At 42.1% G+C, this 20,356-nt stretch overlaps 1 protein-coding gene and 2 long non-coding RNA genes across 3 annotated transcripts in view; 2 read left to right on the plus strand and 1 right to left on the minus strand.

The window, feature by feature from the left end:
• The window catches only part of LOC310847534, a 603,822-nt gene extending 592,151 nt beyond the window's left edge, over positions 1–11,671 (plus strand). Inside the window, exon 2 of the long non-coding RNA XR_014565870.1 lies at positions 11,082–11,671. This is a non-coding gene — a long non-coding RNA (uncharacterized lncRNA). The remainder of the gene's footprint in view (positions 1–11,081) is intronic.
• Positions 173–11,671, plus strand: GLRX2 (glutaredoxin 2). Its single transcript, XM_083745386.1, has 4 exons — positions 173–326; positions 4,496–4,559; positions 6,061–6,237; positions 8,545–11,671. The coding sequence occupies exons 1-4, from the start codon at positions 277–279 to the stop codon at positions 8,689–8,691; spliced, it is 438 nt and encodes a 145-aa protein (XP_083601512.1). The 5' UTR covers positions 173–276; the 3' UTR covers positions 8,692–11,671.
• LOC310847540 lies at positions 11,606–19,786 on the minus strand. The gene is made up of 2 exons (XR_014565881.1): positions 19,721–19,786; positions 11,606–12,339 (listed from the first exon to the last, which is right to left on the minus strand). It is a non-coding gene; the product is annotated as an uncharacterized lncRNA (long non-coding RNA).
• Positions 19,787–20,356: the final 570 nt, after the last annotated feature.

Below are 20,356 nucleotides of genomic sequence, written 5' to 3' on the forward strand. Positions count from 1 at the left end.
GAGCCCCGCCTCCTCCTGCTCCTAGCGTTCTGAGGCGAGGCCCCGCCCCCCCCCCCCCGCGCGTGATGGGCAGCGGAGGAAGCCCGTCAGAGGCCCGCGCTGGAAAGGGAAGGGTGGAGAAAAAAAATTAATCACCAAGCAGGCACTCGCATAGCCAGCCTCAAGCGGTGGGGGTCCTCGAGGGAGGAGCGGGGCCGAAAGAGGACGGGGCCAAGGGGCGGGGCCTGAGCAGAACCCCGCCCCCTGTTTCCTCTTCTGCTGCTGCTGCTGTTGCCTATGGCTTTGAAGGCGCTGCCCAGGCTGAGTCTGCTGCGGGGCTGGCGAAGGTCAGTACTGGCGGGGGTGGGACGGGGCGGGGGTGGCGCTGTCCGCATTGCAAGGGTTTTCTTCCCTAGCAGGCGCTTTGCAAGGTTTTCCCCAAGCAGGGTTGCCTTGATCATACAAGATTGCCGCATTTTAAAGGTAAAATGCCATTGATCATAAAAGATTAAGCCCTTATTTCAATGTAAAATGCCCTTGGTCATACAAGATTGCCCCTTGTTTCAATGTAAAATGCCCTTGATCATACAAGATTGCCCTTTATTTCAATGTAAAATGCCATTGATCATACAAGACTGCCCCTTGTTTCAATGTAAAATGCCACTGATCATACAAGATTGTCCCTTGTTTCAATGTAAAATGCTCTTGATCATAGAATATTGCTCTTTATTTCAGCGTAAAATGTCATTGATAATACAAGACTGCCCCTTGTTTCAATGTAGAATGCCACTGATCATACAATATTGCCCTTTATTTCAATGTAAAATGCCATTGATCATACAAGATTGCCTCTTATTTCCATGTAAAATGCTATGTCCTGCGTTGATTCAGTTTGTCTTGCATTTCCCCTTTTTGTATGCTCCTGCTTTCTCTCTGCTCCCAAGCTCTTGCTGCCTCCTTTCCCTTTTTTCTCTCCACGCTCCTTCCCTTGGCAACTGGACAGCTCAATTGGTATTCCAGCATGGTGCTGACAACACCAAGCTCGCAGGTTCGATCCCCACATGGGAACAGCTGCATCAGGGCTGGATTTAAGTTGGATGAGGCCCTTAGTTACTGAAGGTAATGGGGCCCTTTATATGTCCAGCTGTCCTTTGCCAACAACAAATTGTCGCCGTTTTTGTGTTGAATATATGTCATATGGTAATTTATGGACCTAATAGGTATCTAAAGCCATTTTCATAACAAAATATGTATTTTATCAAAGGAATTGTTGAACTGAAATGCAATTTTAAAAAGTATATTAATAGTGAAATACAATTAAGAAGAAGTATATTTGGGGGGCCAAGAGAGTGGGGCCCTAAGCTATAGCTTTTTTAGCTTATACGTCAATCAGGCACTGAGCTGCATATTTCTGCATGGCCAGGGGGTTGGACTAGATGACCCTGGAGTCCTTTCCAGCTCTATGCTTCCTGATCTCACTCCTAAGAAGGAGCAAACCAGGGCAAGGCTTTCATGTCCCTTCCAGTTCCCTGCAGGTTACTTTATAAGGTGTCCATTGGCAAAGCTGGGCCCTTTCTCTCAGACAGCAACAGATTCAGAGTCTCTAGAAACAAGCAGTTTTGTGTCAAGAGTCTCATGCTTTCAGATTTTGGGGGAGGAATTCCAGGGAGCTACATACCACAGCATCTCCAAGTTGCTTCAGTATGCAGTATTTTTATTTTAAAAGCCTGGTACAGGTCAGGGTGGCAGCGTTCAAGAAAAATATATCTTAAACCTTTGAAATTTGTGTCACACATTTGCTTGTGTATTAAAATGGATCCCATGCTTTCTTTGTATTAGTGCTAGGATCAACCACTGGGATTCCTTCGTCACAAAACTGTAGAGTTGGAAGGGACCACCAGGGTCATCTAGTCCAACCTTCTGCGATGCAAGAATCTTTTGCCCAATGTGGGGCTCAAACCCACGATGCTCAGATTTAAACCTATTTACTGTGTATTTAATTAAATATATTGAATCAAATATATTAACTGTGTACACTAAATAATATTAAATATGTTGCAAACACTTTAATTTACAATGTGGAAATTTAATTCACTGTTTGGCCTGTGGGTTCTGTGTTAAAGTACTCACACTTGGTATGAAAGGTGGACCGCCTGGTATAGGCTATACTGTTGTTGTTGTTGTTGTTGTTGTTTAGTCATTTAGTCGTGTCCGACTCTTCGTGACCCCATGGACCAGAGCACGCCAGGCACTCCTGTCTTCCACTGCCTCCTGCAGTTTGGTCAAACTCATGCTGGTAGCTTCGAGAACACCGTCCAACCATCTCATCCTCTGTCGTCCCCTTCTCCTTGTGTCCTCCATCTTTCCCAACATCAGGGTCTTTTCCAGGGAGTCTTCTTTTCTCATGAGGTTGCCAAAGTATTGGAGCCTCAGCTTCAGGATCTGTCCTTCCAGGGAGCACTCAGGGCTGATTTCCTTCAGAATGGATAGGTTTGATCTTCTTGCAGTCCATGGGACTCTCAAGAGTCTCCTCCAGCACCATAATTCAAAAGCATTGATTATTTGGCCATCAGCCTTCTTTATGGTCCAGCTCTCACTTCCATACATCACTACTGGGAAAACCATAGCTTTAACTATATGGACCTTTGTTGGCAAGGTGATGTCTCTGCTTTTTAAGATGCTGTCTAGGTTTGTCATTGCTTTTCTCCCAAGAAGGCTATAGTGTTACATTGTGCCAAATGAAGAAACAGTCCTCTGTGTGGAGCTCTGCAAAGTTTACTAGTTGATGGTGTGTGTTCCTGTGAAAAGTAAGCACTTCCAGATCTCATAGATTGAAAAATGGGGGGAGGGATTAAGCATATCCTGGATTCTCTCGCCAGGAGTGACACGTATTTGTATATAAACACATATTACAGATCTTCAGTAGTCTTTCCTCACAAGGGAAACAACCCATAAATTCTCAGGAAAGAGGTTGCACAAAATATTGTACCTGGCATGTATGAAAACCACCTGCCTGTACAGTGGTACCTCAGGTTAAGAACTTAATTTGTTCCGGAGGTCCATTCTTAACCTGAAACTGTTCTTAACCTGAAGCACCACTTTAGCTAATGGGGCCTCCTGCTGCTGCTGCTGCGCCGCCAGAGCCCGATTTCTGTTCCTATCCTGAACAAAGTTCTTAACCTGAAGCACTATTTCTGGGTTAGCGGAGTGTGTAACCTGAAAAACATGTAACCTGTAGCGCATGTAATCCGAGGTACCACTGTATAAGAACTTGCATAAATGTAGTAAATAGCATGCACACTATAGTCTATAACAGTTTGCATGTTATTTACAGAAAGCACATTATGAAGCATCAAAACATGTGAAGCAATTATGCTGTACTAGTTGTATGGCAGGTTTGTAAACAGGTTATTTTCTCGTTGCCTGTGGCAAACAAGGGCAACCTCCAGGTGGCCAGACCAGGATGCTTTTGCAAATTGGCAGAGTTGGGTGTTCTCTCTATTCCTATGAGGTTATCAGTATGCTACAAATGCAGGTTATGTTCATAGGCGCCGACTCCATGGGGCCTGAGGGGGCCCGAGCCCCCTCAAAAATTCATTTGGGGGGGCTCTGCCCCCCCCAATAATTTAAGAAAATTATTAGTTATATTATGCTTTGTAAAATCACAAAATTATGTTGGTATTTTTTATTTTCCTTGTTTGACGATAGTTACCTTTTAAAATACATTCAGTAATGAGTTAAAACAAAGCCACTCCCGATCTAGAGAGGGGGTGGGGTTGCAGGCTCTCGACCCATCAACAATCTCGTGGGGGAAGCGGGGATTCCCCCTAGCTCATTAATATTCACCGCCCACGGCGGCAGCCAATCGGCTGCCGCAAAGAGCGGGCCCTCACAGGTTCACTTAAGGTCGGGGCAGCCCGGGGCTCGCCCCTTTCGTTCCCCCAGCAGCAGCGGTTTGGAGGTCTTGGGCCCCCCAATATTTTTTATAAGTCGGTATGGGCCCCCGCCCCCCCCAATATTTTTTATAAGTCGGCGCCCCTGGTAATGTTTGTTGACATTGGATTTTTCCTGGCTATTCTCTGCTGGCAGAAAAGTTCTTTAACACCATCCGGACCTCCATCAGAGTCAGGAGTGCTCGCATTAGGTAGTAATATTATAATTATAATAATTTATATTATACACTTATAGAATATTATACATTCTGATCTCAATGTGACATATTTCTGAGTAGAGACGTATAGGCTATTTTTATTCAAAATTTTATAGACCACTTCAAAAATAAACTCAGATCTAGTTACAAAAAATAGTAATACCATATATAATAATAAAAAGATAGATCTCAGTAAACAGTTCAGTTCTGTTGAAGTCTTAATGACGTGGAAAATGTTAAAACACAGTTGCCAACTCCCTTTCTTGTTTCATTTTGCTTAGATGTTATTTGCTCTGTAAACATTGACTAAGCTCTGCAAAATAACATTAATATATTCATTTGGCTCCATTTATGATTTTATTTCAGAATGGGGAACAGTACATCTGCTACCACAGACTTATCTAACACTGCCACTGCTAACCAGATAGAGGTGAGTGGAAATGGCTTTTACCTTAAACGTACTCTACTGCCAGTATTTTGTATGGAATTTATTCATTTATATTCTTGCCCCTTAACCAAAGAAGCTCCTGGAGTGTCTTAGAGAAATTAGTATTAAGCCCTCAGGTTCACAAAATATGTGACACATGAGGAAGTAGAGAAAATACTTTTAAATTATTGTTTATAAATTTTTAGGTTTTTTAATAATAATAATAATAATAATAATAATAATACCTTTATTGTTATTGTTCAACCTGTCATTTTTAAATGACACATTATTATAATTTGTTGAATCTATTTCCTGCCCTTCCTTTCGATAGCGCCCAGGGTAGAAAACACATCCCCAAATCAGAAATATAAACTTAGGCAATAATGTAACATGTTTTTAATTGTTTTTTGGATTAGATAAAATTCATGAAAATTATTAATAGATAGCAGCTTTCACATGGCACATATTCAAACTCTGAGAATGTGTCCTGTTGGTGGAACCGTAGAGCCAAAAAGACTTATTGGCACTTTATGCCCATTTTCCCCAGACTCCCTGGACTGTTGTTATGGTTGAAATCAGTGCCACTGTCCAAACAGATTGGGCTTATGTACCTTCTTTCTGTATTTAAAGGCAGTAACTCCCTAGTTAAATAAAAACCACTTGTCTTATCTTATGGTGGCAGCCCACCTCCTATAGCCCAAGGTGGAAAGATGGTCCAAATTTTAGATTTGATATTTGGCTCAAAAAAGGCTGTACATATTTTAATCATGGAAAAACTCACTCATCATTCTGAGTGCTTTGCGGAACTGTGGAGCCCAAGGATTAAGTGTGCATTTGACTGACCTTGATGGCGTATCTTAGTAACTGTACCCATCTGAATATAGTCCATGTAAAGTATGAATTCATTTGAAATGTAACTAGTCCTTTTCCAATTCGTTTTCCCCATTTATGTCTTTGCTTGCTTGCCTATATTTCCCCCTTATTCTTTCCCTTAGAATTAGATGTTAATGCTCATTTATTGGTTCTTCTATAAACCTATTCCGTAAATATATTCAGTATTGTAAAAATGTATTTATGCTTTTTTTCTTTTGCATATTTAGCATGTCCATGAAGTGTGTTTGTTTTGTCTTTTAGTTTCCTTTTTCTCTTTCTACTTAAAGATTTTTTTAAAAAAAATACTCAGATTATATTCAAGCTCATTCTGTGAAGAATGTTGGCATAAGCATGTCTTGCTTGATGCAAACAGCGAGATGTTTAAGATGACAAATGTGAACCCGAGGCTTTATTTTAGCAGTTTAAAGAGGTAATTCCCTTCTAGATTATAGTTAAATATCTTGATTATTTTTTTGAGGGCCAAGACTTGAGCAGACTCTGCCTCCCCCAATCTTTTTAGGCAGTTCTGGGATGGGAAAATCTAAATGCAAGAACCTTGATATTGTTAAAAACTTAAAAGCTTACATTACGTATAGAAACTGCTCACGCAAGCTTTTCTTAAAACACTTAGCAAACTATCTCAGACAACTGTGTAGTGATCTTCTCGAAAACTACATGCTCCTACTGCAACATGGCAAAGAAGCTATTTGAAGATATGAATGTGAACTACACAGCCATCGAACTGGACATGTACGAAAACGGAAGCCAGTTTCAAGATATTCTTCATCAAATGACTGGCGGCAGGACAGTGAGTACTTTCCAAGTTTGGTCACCTATAGCAGAAACTTGGCGGGGGGGGGGAGGAGGAATTCTCTCTCCAGCCCCCGCCCCCAGTAGATGCATTTCTTCCTACAGCAAATAGGAACTTAGCCTGTGGAACTTGCAGCCACAAGATGTGGTGATGGGATGACATAGACCTCTCTCTCTGTGAATTACCGTATTTTTCGCTCTATAGGACGCACCGGACCACAAGACGCAGCTAGTTTTTAGAGGGGGAAATCAAGAACAAAAATATTATTTTCCCCCCCCCCCCCAGCCCCAAAGAGCAAAGAAGCCAAGACAGTGAGCGGGATCCATCCCACTAGGTGTCTTGGCTTCTGCCATAGCTGCGCAATCTCCCCCCAGCCGGGAGCTAAACTTCTCCAGCGCGGCTAAAGAAGCGTGGCTAAAGAAGCCAAGGCAGCAAGCGCGATCCATCCCGCTCACTGCCTTGGCTTCCTCTTTAGCCTTGCGCAACCTCTCCCGGCTGGAGAGGCTGCGCGCGGCTATGGCAATTCCCCCACCTCCCGCAAAAGCCCACAGGAGGGAGGGAGAAGGGACTGACTGGCCGCGTCAGTCCCTTCTCCCTCCTGGGGAAAAGACTTTTCCTGCCTGCCTCCCCCCTGCATCCGCTCCATAGGACGCACAGACTTTCCCCCTTAGTTTTTAAGAGGGGGAAAGTGTGTCCTATGGAGCGAAAAATACGGTAATCAGTGACCACCAATCATGACAACATGTGCCTATGAACCTCTGAATAAAAGTTACAGGAGACTGGTTACAACCCTAACAATAGGAGTGGGAGCTATTGCTTTGTGCCCTCTTGTGGCCTTCCTGGATGTTACATCATTAAGATATTCATATCCATCAGATGTGGCTACCTGTTGTTGTTTTTAAGTTTGCTTTCCGTGGTTGATTTCAAGGTAAAACTTTCAGAGCATAGAATTTAGACAATCTAGCATGACCTCCTGTCTGCCGAACATATTGTATACATACGATTGTGTGTCATCTGACCCGTCTACTGTAATTATTAAGTTTGCAGATGACACCACCATAATGGGTTTAATAATAGGTGGAGACAAATCAGTGTATAGAGGGGAGGTCCAAAAAAATATCTACATGGTGCCTAGAGAACAACTTGCACCTTAATATCAGCAAGACAAAGGAGATGGTGTTGGACTTTCGGAGAAAGAGAGGAGAACTAGCCTCACTGTACATTGGGGAGGGCTGTGTGGAGAGAGTCTCTTCCTTTAAATTCCTAGGAGTTTATCTCAGTGAAGCCCTTACTTGGAAAATAAATACAACCCAGGTGGTTAAGAAAGCCCAGCAGAGACTCCATCTCCTCAGAGTATTGCGAAAGAACGATGTCAATCAACATTTGATGATCTCCTTCTACCGGTCAACCATAGAAAGTGTCCTTTCATACTGCATCAAGGTGTGGTACGTTGGTTTGACATCAACTGATAGGAAGTGCCTACAGAGGGTGGTGAATACAGCACAAGATGTTATGGGCTGTCCCATGAATCCGCTGGATGAAATAGCGGAAGAACGTTGCCTCAGGAGCGTGAGGAAAATTCTCAGGGATGATTCACACCCTGGCCAGCACTTTCTTGATCTCCTGCCCTCAGGCAGAAGATATAGAAGCATGATTAGTTGCACGAACAGGGTAAAGAACAGCTTCTATCCATGGGTTGTTAGGCTGCTGAATGAAAAGATAAGAACAGGGCAACTTTCGGGTTTGGTGGGTGTGCGTCAGTAAACGAGTCGAATTAAGACTAAGAGAGCTGAGTGGGGAGTGCTTGTGTAATCTGTATTGTGTATACAAGTTGTACAAGTGACAATAAAATATTTCAATTCAATTTCAATATTGAAGAGTTGGGCATTGCTTGCCATTTATGCATGCCATTTGTCCAACTCCATAGCTATTTCTGCTACAGCCCAGAAATACTATACTGCAGGCATGTCCACAAAGTAGATCACTGGACGTCTGCAGTAGATCACTGGCAGATCATTGGCTCCCCCCAAAGAAACTGAACAAGCGTGGATCCCCTAAAAGAAGCTCAACAAACAACTTTGATCCCCGAACCCTGCAAAAATGGGCCTCCCTCCCCTCCTTCCTAAAAAAAGCTCAACAACTTCTGACCTGAACTGGTAGGTCACTGCCAGTTTTTAACTCTTGGGAGTTGGCCACCCCTGCTATACTGGGACGTAAGTGGTAACATTATAGAATATACAGCATGTGCGTTTTAAGCTTATATGCAAGAAATAAAATTCGTTTGTTAATTTTTATACCCAACAGGTTCCAAGAATATTTATCAATGGAACATTTGTTGGAGGTGCTACAGACACACAGAGACTTCATCGGGAAGGCAAACTGCTCCCATTAGTTCACCAGTGTCTCTTGCGAAGAGGGCGAAACTCAGAACAGCCATGTAGTCTTCCTTGATTCCGTTGCTTCTTACACAGTTGTGTTGCTGGAGTTTATTAGACTGTGTATACTTAGTTATGAATTCTTACACCCCGGTACTCTGGTTTCAGTACTATTTATGTGTTCAAAATATGTATGGAAGGTTTTCAACAGCCAGATAATTTATCATGATCCAGTTCATCTTAAATTCACAATGCACTCTTGCACATTCTCAATACAAAATAAGCTCTGTTGCAAGAGTAAAAATGCATAGGAGTGCGCTGCTTGTTTTCAATTTAACCACAAATTCTATTTAAATACTTAAATTTCATTTAGGTCCAACCCAATGCAAATAGCTAACTACACAGTCCTAACCACATCTATGCAGAAGTAAACCCTACTGAATTCATTGGGGCTTGCTCCCAGGTCACAGTATTATTGCAGCTTAAATTAAGGTAGTTAGTAGCTGCATTGGTCTGACGCAGTCGAAATAATAATAATAACAATAATAACAACAACAATAATAATTATAATAATGTCCAGTAGCACCTTAGGGACCAACCACGTTTGTTCTGGGTATAAGCTTTCGTGTGCATGCACACTTCTTTAGATATCTGGTATCTGAAGAAGTGTGCATGCATCCAAAAGCTTATACCCAGAACAAACTTAGTTGGTCTCTAAGGTGCTACTGGACATTTTTTTATATTTCGAGCTTAAATTAAGTTGCACTTGGGCATCATTGAAATCAATGTGGAAAGTTAATAGTGACTTAGTTTCCCCTGAAGTATGGTAACCAACCTCAGCTTTCTCTAGAATCAATTCAAGATTCAGCTAGTATATTCTGTAACAAAGAATTACTGCACGTGTCAAATGTAAAGAGAGCAGTGTTTGGTCACCAAACACTAAGCGGATGCTTGCGCATTAATTCTGTGGCTGTATTAGCTGTTGGAATCGTGGGATGGAGAGCCAGCTGGCTTGGCCCCAGCCGGAGCGTCTTCTGTCTCAGCCTTGCCGCTGCGGAGATCTATCAGTCAACCTCCTCCAACATGCATGTGTGCATGAGCACACATTACTCAGCAGTGTAAACACACAACAGAGCTGGCTCGAGGCATGGATACTAGGCCATGTTTATTGAACATAAATCAGGACAAAGAAAAACATGGCTTCTCTCCTTGTCGTTCTTCTCAGAGAGAGAGAAAACAAAAGCAATACAGAGCAGATGTTCCGCTCACAAGACTCCAGCAATCTGCGCTGGAATGCAAACAGACATGTGACATGTAACAGTCCCACATATCTGCAGCAAGGGTGGAATGGAATTCCCAACATTAGCTACCTTGTAGTACGCTAGGTTTATCCTAGCATAGATGTCTCCTTTATTCAAATTAGAGCAGCATCTCTGGCCTCTTAGGCAAAAGCTGCAGTTGGAATTAAATGGAGCAGTCCCCACACTCCACCCTCTCCATTGAGATTAAACTGCAAGAAATGCATGTTGCATGCATTAATTGTGCTGGCAGTTGGAACACTGCCAAGGACACACAAATAAAACAGCTCCGATCTATGTGAAATATGTGTGTGTGTGTGCCAGCTTCCAAATCAGGTTGATGCTGTTAGCTTGTTTCAAAAACCAAAGATGAATCACAAGGAATATGCTGTGTTTAATGGAGACCAGAAGCAAGCATTTTGAACTCCTTGTTGTGACCATGCCCAAGTGGGTGGGAGGAGTGTACAAGCAAAGAGTCTAGCTGGCAGTCTCTCCCTTCCCAACCTCATTGCCAGACCTTGAAAGCAATGGCAGAGGATTAGCTTGTCACAGTTCGAATCAAGCAGGTGGAGAGGCAAGAGGAGGAAAGATATTAAAGAAGTGTGGTATTGCGATCTGAAGTGACAGGCTAAAGCTACAGGTAAAGTAGAACGGACTGTTTTTAAAACACATCTCCAAGCTTCCCTGGTGCAGAACACCGAAGTTTCTCTAGCCCACTGCTGCAACAGTGCTTATTTTTATTTTTATGCTCATAAATTACAAGCGACATTTTATACTATGAGTAGCCAACTTGTGGCTCTACAGTTCCTACCAGCCATGGGGTGATAGGTATAGTTCATCAACATCTGGAAGTGGCGCGATCCTGTTTTTCAGTGGTATTTTCTACAAAGGTTTTCCCTGTTGCTGAATACTTGAGCAAAGTAAGATACTACAGTATTTGCCATTAAGTGTGTGCAATTATATAATGTACATTTGGTGGCACTGTGGGTTAAACCGCAGAGCCCAGGACTTGCTGATCAGAAGGTCGGCAGTTCGAATCCCCATTGCTCAGTCCCTGTTCCTGCCAACCTAGCAGTTCGAAAGCACCTCAAAGTGCAAGTAGATAAATAGGTACCACTCTGGCGGGAAGGTAAATGTGTTTCCGTGCGCTGCTCTGGTTCGCCAGAAGCGGCTTAGTCATGCTGGCCACATGGCCCAGAAGCTGTACGCCGGCTCCCGCGGCCAATAAAGCGAGATGAGCGCTGCAACCCCAGAGTCGGCCACAACTGGACCTAATGGTCAGGGGTCCCTTTACCTTTACCTTATATCTAGCTTTAATCATTATTGCTATCCCGCTTTTCAAGCAAATACTGCCAACCAAAAGACCTTTCCCTCAATACTTTCACATGCTTGTACCAGAATGCCATGCTTTGACAGGGCAGAGCAGCCAACCTCTTTACAAGGTACAGTTGTGCAACAAGAAGCACCACACTCAGTGTGGAAACCCAGAATTACATAACTTTGTGCTTTTATCACTGTGCTTCAAATGAATATGGGAAACTTGCATTTGCTGGAGTAGCTCAGAGAGCAGCAAAAATAGTCTGAAGTGTAGATTTCAATTCAATGAACTGTGAGACTGCTAACATGGTTTGTGCCCAAAGTACGTTGTTTCTAATCTGCGATTGATGAAGCCACACAAAACACAAAAGGAAATCCATTGTCTGTGAATACCTTTATTGTGACCAAGAATAAAATGTCGCAAAATAGTTATCGAGCTAGTGTGAGGAGTGGATCATTACACCGTCATGGAATCATGTGCAATGAAGGACATATTAGAAATATTTTAATTTGAAATGGCTAGCCAGTGAACTTTTAGTCCCTACAACACTTTCTAAGGGAAAGAGACAATAAAAGGAGTACACTACTAATGCCTTCTCAAAGTTCAGTTTAGTTCAGTGGGTCTTACTACCAGGTAAGTGAGTATAGGAATGTAGCCTTAAAAGTGCTAGAGCAGGGACGCTGAATATTGTTCGACTCCCAGCCGTACTAGGAAGCACAGCCAGTGGTCTGGGATGGTGAGAGTTGTTAAAAAAGCATCTGAAGGGACGCAAGTTCACCATACTGCTCTAGAAAGTGGATGTTACAATTCATAACCTTCATGCTAGTGCATTTGTCCGTGTTCAAATCAATTTTATCTCCAAACACATACTTGTTTTTCTCCTGCACAAAAACAAGTATATGCATTTGGTTGAAATGGTTGGCCTTCCGATGGCATCACCACAATAACCACGGGAAAACCAGAGCATTTCTGCACCAAAAAGCCGCCACACCACCTAGAGCTCCCTTAATTGTAAAGCCAATCTTGAAACATATTTTCTCGATTTGAAATGTGAAGTCGGTGATCCTACAAGATACCACAGCTCTGGAACTGTCTTTCTCCTAAATAACTATGTCAGTACGGAGGGGAGCGGGGCAGACATGGTCGAGAAAGCTTACAGGAAGGGTAAGTGCATTGTGAGAATTTGTAAGGAAACACATAATGGTTGTGGGAGCCACCAGAAGCTTAACAACCAAGGACAAAGAAGAGGAGGAGGAGGAGTTTGGATTTGATATCCCACTTTATCACTACCCTAAGGAGTCTCAAAGCGACTAACAATCTCCTTTCCTTTCCTCCCCCACCACAAGCACTCTGTGAGACGAGTGAGGCTGAGAGACTTCAGAGAAGTGTGACTTACCCAAGGTCACCCAGTAGCTGCATGTGGAGGAGCGGGGAAGCGAACCCAGTTCCCCAGATTACGGGTCCACTGCTCTTAACCACTACACCACACTGGCTCTCACCACAAAGGCCAACTTACATCAGAGGCCTGGAAACAAAGGGTCACATCTAATGAAGCCCACCCACCTGGGCAATAAAAATTCTCTTCTGCTCCAAGTCTGCCATGGAATATCCCCCAACCCTCAGGAACAGGCTTTGAGGGTGCATGAGAGGCTGAAAGGGGGTGGCAGGGAGAAGTCCCATTGCATGAGGGAATGCCAATTTGTGCTACACTGGACCTCACCCAAAGAGGCAGAATGTAGGCATGCAGAGGTAAACAGCATTCAGCACCTGCCCAACATCTGTTCCAGCTGATCTTTATGGCCTCATTTTCCATACATATGCCTACCATTTAGTGAGCCTTAGTACATGCATATTGATTGTGAAGTCATTTAAGAGAATGATATGCATAGAATTTATTTTGTACTTGTTGTGTTCTACAAATCATAATGTAGATTAGGAACAATTCATTTGCAGCGTCAAAAACCGTTCATGTAATTATTTAAGGATTAGGGTTATGAGTAAGATCAAAAACCACATTGTCTGGCAATGTTCACCTTTCTTATTAAGAAAGTGATCATGTCACAGTTAAAGATGCACTATTTGATTTTTTATTATTATTATTTTTTTAAAAAAGACATTAAGGCTGATTTTCCAGCATGTTTTAAAGTAGAAGTCAGATACCAACACAAACCTCTTAAGGCCTTTGTGTTATACTCAAATTATTTCATGAAGCTGTGACAGCTGTTTTCATTTTAAAATTAAACCTTCAAGAGGAGATTTTTATTTCGACTTTACACATCCCCGATCCTCTATTCAAAATAGCCCTCTCCATAAGCTGTGTATATAGGTAGTGATTATCAGGGCTTCATTACTCACATTCACAAGTAATGTATTTTGCTCCAATAGAAGGCAGTTTTTAATTCTAAAAAACTGAGCAGCAAATTCAGTCAAAATACAAGCAAACAACAAAATGTATAAACTTCAATTGTAAAAGTTTAAATGGATAAATTTTGTAATTCATAGGCAGTCTTCCTTCTTGTTTTGAATGACATAGTGCACCTTTAACATATATAAAGCAAAAATCACAACATAGAGACCTGAATAACAGCATTTTTCCTGCCATTGCAAGAGTTAAAAGTTTTGCTAAGTTCTTTATGACCCTGTTAAGTAATATTTATCTACCAATTAGACAAACACATACATTTCACACTAAACATACCATTAAAAAAACATTTTGCACAGATGCTGGTAAATATCTCTATCTCAATGTTTCTTAAAGAACTGAAACTGAACCCTCAAGTGAAAACTGATCTTCCCACAATATTAATAAAATAAATTAATCTGGTCTATGGATTACCAATTTGTATTGAACAGCTTTTTGTATATAGGGTTTTCCCACAGTACAATATAGCTCTATCAAATGCAAAAACAAAAACATGCAAAATGCTGGTATGTCTAGGTTGCCTTTATAATGCTACATTAACACGTAAAATGAATTATTTCTAAGACATTTACACTTTTTATCCTTTTACCACAAAGACCTATTCCCACCCCACCCCACCCATTTCCTATTTTAATGCTAGCCTGTTCAATTGTACACTCTCAGATCTCAGGGTGGCGTGGCTTAAGGCAGAACTCAATTATTTAGGGGGAAAGCTGCATACCTACAGATTCAAATGAGTGCCCATTTCATATGATACATATCTTAAGGCATTCTAAACAATAACACCACTGTTTACCCAATTAAGGCTCTTTTTCATTCTGTAGAAAAAGCTAACACCAAAACCCTATTTACCAGTCTATTAAAACAGTGTCGCCACATCCTATGTTAACCTTATTTAGAACTAAAGAAAATTAAGCAGCACTGCAGTTGTAGCAATAAAGTTAACTTTGTTGTACAATTACACATACAAATTGGTAACCTTTTAATCCAAAGCAAACAATGCAAATAATGTGGTTGCATTTGCTTACAGAAGGACTATATTGCTCCAAATATGTAAGTGTGGTTTTAACAAACTATTAGTCTGAGAACAGCTGCTCAAATTAGAATGTGAATACAAGGTTGAGTTCTCTGCAAGGTGATCAACACACACTTCAGACTATGTGGGGACTCAGATGGCTGAAAGCTCCTCCATGAAAAATATTTTCTTCGCATGGAAACCCAGATGTTACAAGCACCGTGTTCTAGCCTAGCCAGAATGCATGTATGTAGTGTGAACAAGATCTTAAAGGGGCTGCTTGCTCCCTATTGGGCTCATAGTTAAGCTTATACTGTGCCACACTAAAGTGCACTCATCTCATGTGTTTCCTATACTCCAAATTCAGGGTACATGAAAATAAAAGAAAAAACGGCAGAGCCACATGCATATACAGTACATTCATACTTCTACAATAGTCATTAACTTCTCACTCACTTTGCGAGTCCAAGAACACATTTCTAATACCACGAAAATTAATTCCGGCCTTCCCCATGTATGTCTGATTTTCAGGGCATTTTAACTGTAAAGCCCTTTTTTTGCTTCTCCGCTAGGAAACTGGTGGCAACTGAAGCATTTCCATGTTTGTCTTATTTTAGGACATTTTTAATTGAGCTTGGTGAGCATTAATTTGAGTATATACTTTGTAAAGCACTATGTTTTTTTCTTCTCCGCAAGGAAACCAGCAGCAACTAAAGCATTTCCTTCAAGCGAATGGGTCCTGCTGTACGATAGAATTATTGCTTTTGCTCAGATTCTAAGAACAGAACTTTGGAAACACCAAAAGAACAAAGCACAAAAAATCAAGTTGTGTTTGGGGTTTTTTAAGAACTTCATTGTTCTATGCTCATTTTTTTATTTCGATTGTACTCAACAAGTACCATGATTATTCAACTTGTGTCCCACAGCTTTCTGCCTAACTGGGCCCTCAATTTCTCAAACTTGTCACTAATCTTCTCTGGTGAAACTGTCTCAACTGGAGTCATTTTGTGCCATTCAAATACATGCAATCCTACTCCAGTATGAGGATGGGAGTACACAAAGCTGCTCTGTGAAACCATCAGAGGCTATGGCCATAAGAGGTCACTGCACCATAGGCCTAAGCAGCTGCAATACTTTCTGATCCCCTAGCCATGCCTAAAAACTAGGGAGCCAGTTATTTGGTGGCTCACTGCCACCCACCCACCCACCCAGCTTGAATTTCCCAGAAAAGCTTTGACCTAATTGAGGCATATGTTGGCACAGATGTTAATCATGGTTAGCACTAACTAACCAGAAAAAATAGTCAGAAGCTGATTAAAAATCCCAATGAAGTGTGAATCGTAGTTAGCATTAACCAGTGGTGATGTAACCCTTAGCCATTGTTGAGGCTCAACTCAAACTTAAGGCCCTCTCAACCAGTTTAATGAATTTGTTGTGTTTGCATCAGCTTATAGGCTCTGTCTACTACTCGACAGAAAAGAACACCTTTACAAAAGTGTAAAGAAACAGCAAATATATATATCTATCATTTTAAAAAGAACAAGGTGAGACTAGCAGCGCAAATCATACCTGGAACAGACAAACCTCAGAAAAGAAAGTGGCCAAACGGAGAAAGGGGAATTAAGATGACCTCTATAACTACTGAAAGGGGAAAGATACCCGATTAGAGCACCATTCATTCAGCCCTTCCCATGTACTTCCATAAATCAAGTAATGAGAAAAATGAATGGTGGCTAAACAGCAGCTGGGTTGTGAAAGAGTCGCAAGTTAAGACAGTAGCATTTCTGTAGTGAGAGATGTGACAGCATTAAAATATATTCAGAATTAGTGTATGTAAAAACAATAACGTCATGGTGTATTCCATAGACCCTCAACGATTTACGACTCGTGAGCCAGAAGATGTGACACACACCAGGGATTTCATGTACTCTTCCGTGAGCTCAGGAGCATGTAACAGGAAATTCTCCTAAGCACATGGACTCCACAGAAACACACACAAGTCACCAGTGCCTGTCTGGCCTTGGATTACACCCATATTCTAGCTTTATGGACTGTCTAAAAAAGTAAAGGTAAAGGTACCCCTGCCCGTACGGGCCAGTCTTGACAGACTCTGGGGTTGTGCGCCCATCTCACTCAAGAGGCCAGGGGCCAGCGCTGTCCGGAGACACTTCCGGGTCACGTGGCCAGCGTGACATCGCTGCTCTGGCGAGCCAGAGCTGCACACGGAAACGCCGTTTACCTTCCCGCTGGTAAGCGGTCCCTATTTATCTACTTGCACCCGGAGGTGCTTTCGAACTGCTAGGTTGGCAGGCGCTGGGACCGAGCAGCGGGAGCGCACCCCGCCGCAGGGATTCGAACCGCCGACCTTTCGATCGGCAAGTCCTAGGCGCTGAGGCTTTAACCCACAGTGCCACCTGCATCCCAATGGACTGTCTACTTCTCAGCATTAATCAGCTCATGCTTTACAACAACTTGCATCCACATTTTGGTGAGCAGAAGGCTGCTCACGTAACAAGGTTTTCCTGCCCTTTTTCTTCCCACCTATACCATATGCCACATTTTCCTGGGGTTTCAAATTGCCAGGAGAAGCTTTCATTCGGGGAGGGGGGGAAGCAGTGGAGAGGATGGGCAGGAAAAATAAGGCCTTGTATCCTCCTATGTAACATGCAGGTTTGAAACAGCATACAGAAGCAGAAAGAACAATTTCAGTTAAATTTTAATTTGGGTTCCCAAAATCTCATAAAGTGCTAATTGCATCCCTTTTCAAAGAGATCAATTTTTTTTCCTCATCTCTGCGCGTTCATCAGTCCTGCTAAAGTCTTCTTTTTTCTGATTATTAATTTAGACCGTTTTTGTAATTACGCGTCTTACCATTTGAAGACATGCACTTGAAGGAATCAACACACTTTCCAGGAAATACAGTTTTCTTCTCAATACTTCTTTTAGCATTAGGGTCTTAATTTTTTATTCTTCCACCCCCAAGTACCCATGTATGCTATTCCTACAATCATTTCTCAGTATTAGTTTTGCACTTCTGTATCCTCTTTTCTAGAGACTCCTCAAGTAGCAGCTCCACAGTGACATTTATAGGACTTTCCCAGAGTTAATAACTTAGTTCCATTATAATGAGCATGTGAAAAACTTTTAACTCAGAATTAACTGTTTGTTTGCCCAAATGCTAACCATTTTCCTTTTTCTTTTTGCAGAAGCATTCATTCAATTTCTTCAAGCACTCAATCGCTCATAGCTGCTTAGCAACCTGTCTTATATCAACACTTTAATGCTACCTACCTAGTAACCAACTGAAGTCTGGCATGTTCTGCCCACATAAACCTATTTTATTATGTCCCATTGAGATCTTTACAATTTGTTTGCAATACAGAATAGAGAACACAACAGAGATAACTAGCACATAGAAGAATGATTAAGAGCCTTTAACCATCTTGGATGCAGGACCAATTATGACACCTCACCTTCTACTCTGAATTTGCTGCTCCCTTCCTTCCTTCCTCCTTACCTGCTACACTCTGCTGCTTCTGCAACACAGGCAGAAAAAGGCAGGATTGAATTTCATAGCATATTTACATCAAAATCAGAATAGCTAGCCATATCCCTGAGAAACATTTGTATACTGTAGACAAACGTCTGCAAAACGGGGCTTAACTCCTACATTTTTTCATAAAATAGTGGCACAAAGTCCATGAATTGATCTAAAAGGATCACTGATATTGTTTGGGGCAGGCATGGCCAAACTTGGTCCTCCAGATGTTTTGGGACTACAACTCCCATCATCCCTAGCTAACAGGACCAGTGGTTAGGGATGATGGGAACTGTAGTCCCAAAACATCTGGCGGGTCAAGTTTGGCCATGCCTGGAAAGGCAATTCAGATCATTTGCTTGAACAATTGAATTCTGAATGCCATCTGGCAGGCAGGTCACAAATGACATCTGGCTTTTTCCATGCTCTTTTACATTCCTGGAGTGTGTCAAACAATGAGCATTTTTCAACGAAGTCGACCCAGGAGTTCTGGAGAATAAAAACAGCTAGCCTAATCAAAGTAACAGACCTAGAACCAATACTTTCTGTATCATAGATTAGTGTCTGCAAAAAAATGTCAAAGAGGGGGGAAAACAATAGGGCTTTGCTGAAAGAGGCATCAAAACTGCACAACCAGTAATGCAATATGCTCTTAGAAGACTTTGACTAGCATTTCCTCAACAGCCAACCCACTCTATAGCCATATAGAAAATCTCTTCTGAGGCCAAGGAAAATCTCAAAAGCAATGTATTATGTGGGAGTGGAGTTACTACCCTTTAATGGGATAGGAAGCAAAATTCTACAGGGCATAGCGACATAATCTGGCACACGTAGCTTTGGCCCTGTATACCTGAAGGAGTGTGTTCACCTCCATCATTCTGCCCGGACGCTGAGGTCCAGCTCTGAGGGCCTTCTGGTGGTTCTCTCACTGTGAGAAGTGAAGCTACAGGGAACCAGGCAGAAGGCCTTTTTGGTGGTGGAGCCCACCATGCGGGAATGCCCTCCTATCAGATGTCAAGGAAATAAACAACTAATTGACTTTTAAAAGATATCTGAAGGCAGCCCTGTTTAGGGAAGGTTTAAATGTTTGATGTTTTATTGTGTTTTTAATATTCTGTTGGGAGCCGCCCAGAGTGGCTGGGGCAACCCAGTCAGATGGGCGGCATACAAATAATAAAATTATTAGTGTTAGTACTATTAACTCTTCAGAATCTCACCAATGTTTATGACAGGGGAGTGGCCAACCAGTGGATCTTCAGACATTGCTGCATTACAACTCTCATCATCACTGGATATGCTGACAAGGTCTGATGGGTGTTAAAAGAGTCCAGCAGCATCTGGAAGCCACCAATCAGCCACCCCTGGTTTAGGCTGCATCTTTCCTGCAAATCCACTGGCATTCCTCTACAAAGGAACTGGCCCTAAATCTCAGCCTGCAAAACAACTGGAAACAGGCAACTCTCAAACTTACGTGGGAGTTACATTCCAGGGATAATGCATAAAGTCAAAATTACATACAGTGGTGCCCCGCAAGACGAACGCCTCGCAAGACGGAAAACCCGCTAGACGAAAGGGTTTTCTGTTTTGGAGGCGCTTCACAAAACGAATTTTTTTATGGGCTTGCTTCGCAAGACGAAAATGTCTTGCGAGTTCCTGCGGTTTTTTCCCCTTCCCCCCCCCTTTTCCTAAGCCGCTAAGCCGTTTATCAGCTGATCCGCTGATAAGCCGCTTAACAGCTGATCGCTAAAAGCCGCTAAACCGCTAATAGCGCTAATCCGCTAAGCTGTCAATGGGCTTGCTTTGCAAGACAAAAAAAACGCTATACGAAGAGCCTCACGGAATGGATTAATTTCGTCTTGCGAGGCACCACTGTATAGTCAAAACATACTAGATGCAATGATGGATGGAATTGCAAAAGTTAGGGGTTGTTTCTTTTAGGTCTGCCCCCTTGTTTGTTTGTTTTTAATTTGCCAAGTACATAAAATTGAATGCACACAAGCGAAATGTGTATAACACGAGTTAACTGTCCTTAATTTTGAAAGTGTAAAAATATGGTACAGTTACAGCTATCCCTTTTAGTTTTCAATGAATTAAATTTGTGCTAAAGCCACACAGTCATGTCAGCTTCTTTCTACTTGAACAATTAGCTT

The sequence above is a fragment of the Podarcis gaigeae genome (genome assembly GCF_964106915.1).
Source record: "Podarcis gaigeae genome assembly, chromosome: 6".
Classification (NCBI taxonomy): domain Eukaryota; kingdom Metazoa; phylum Chordata; class Lepidosauria; order Squamata; family Lacertidae; genus Podarcis; species Podarcis gaigeae.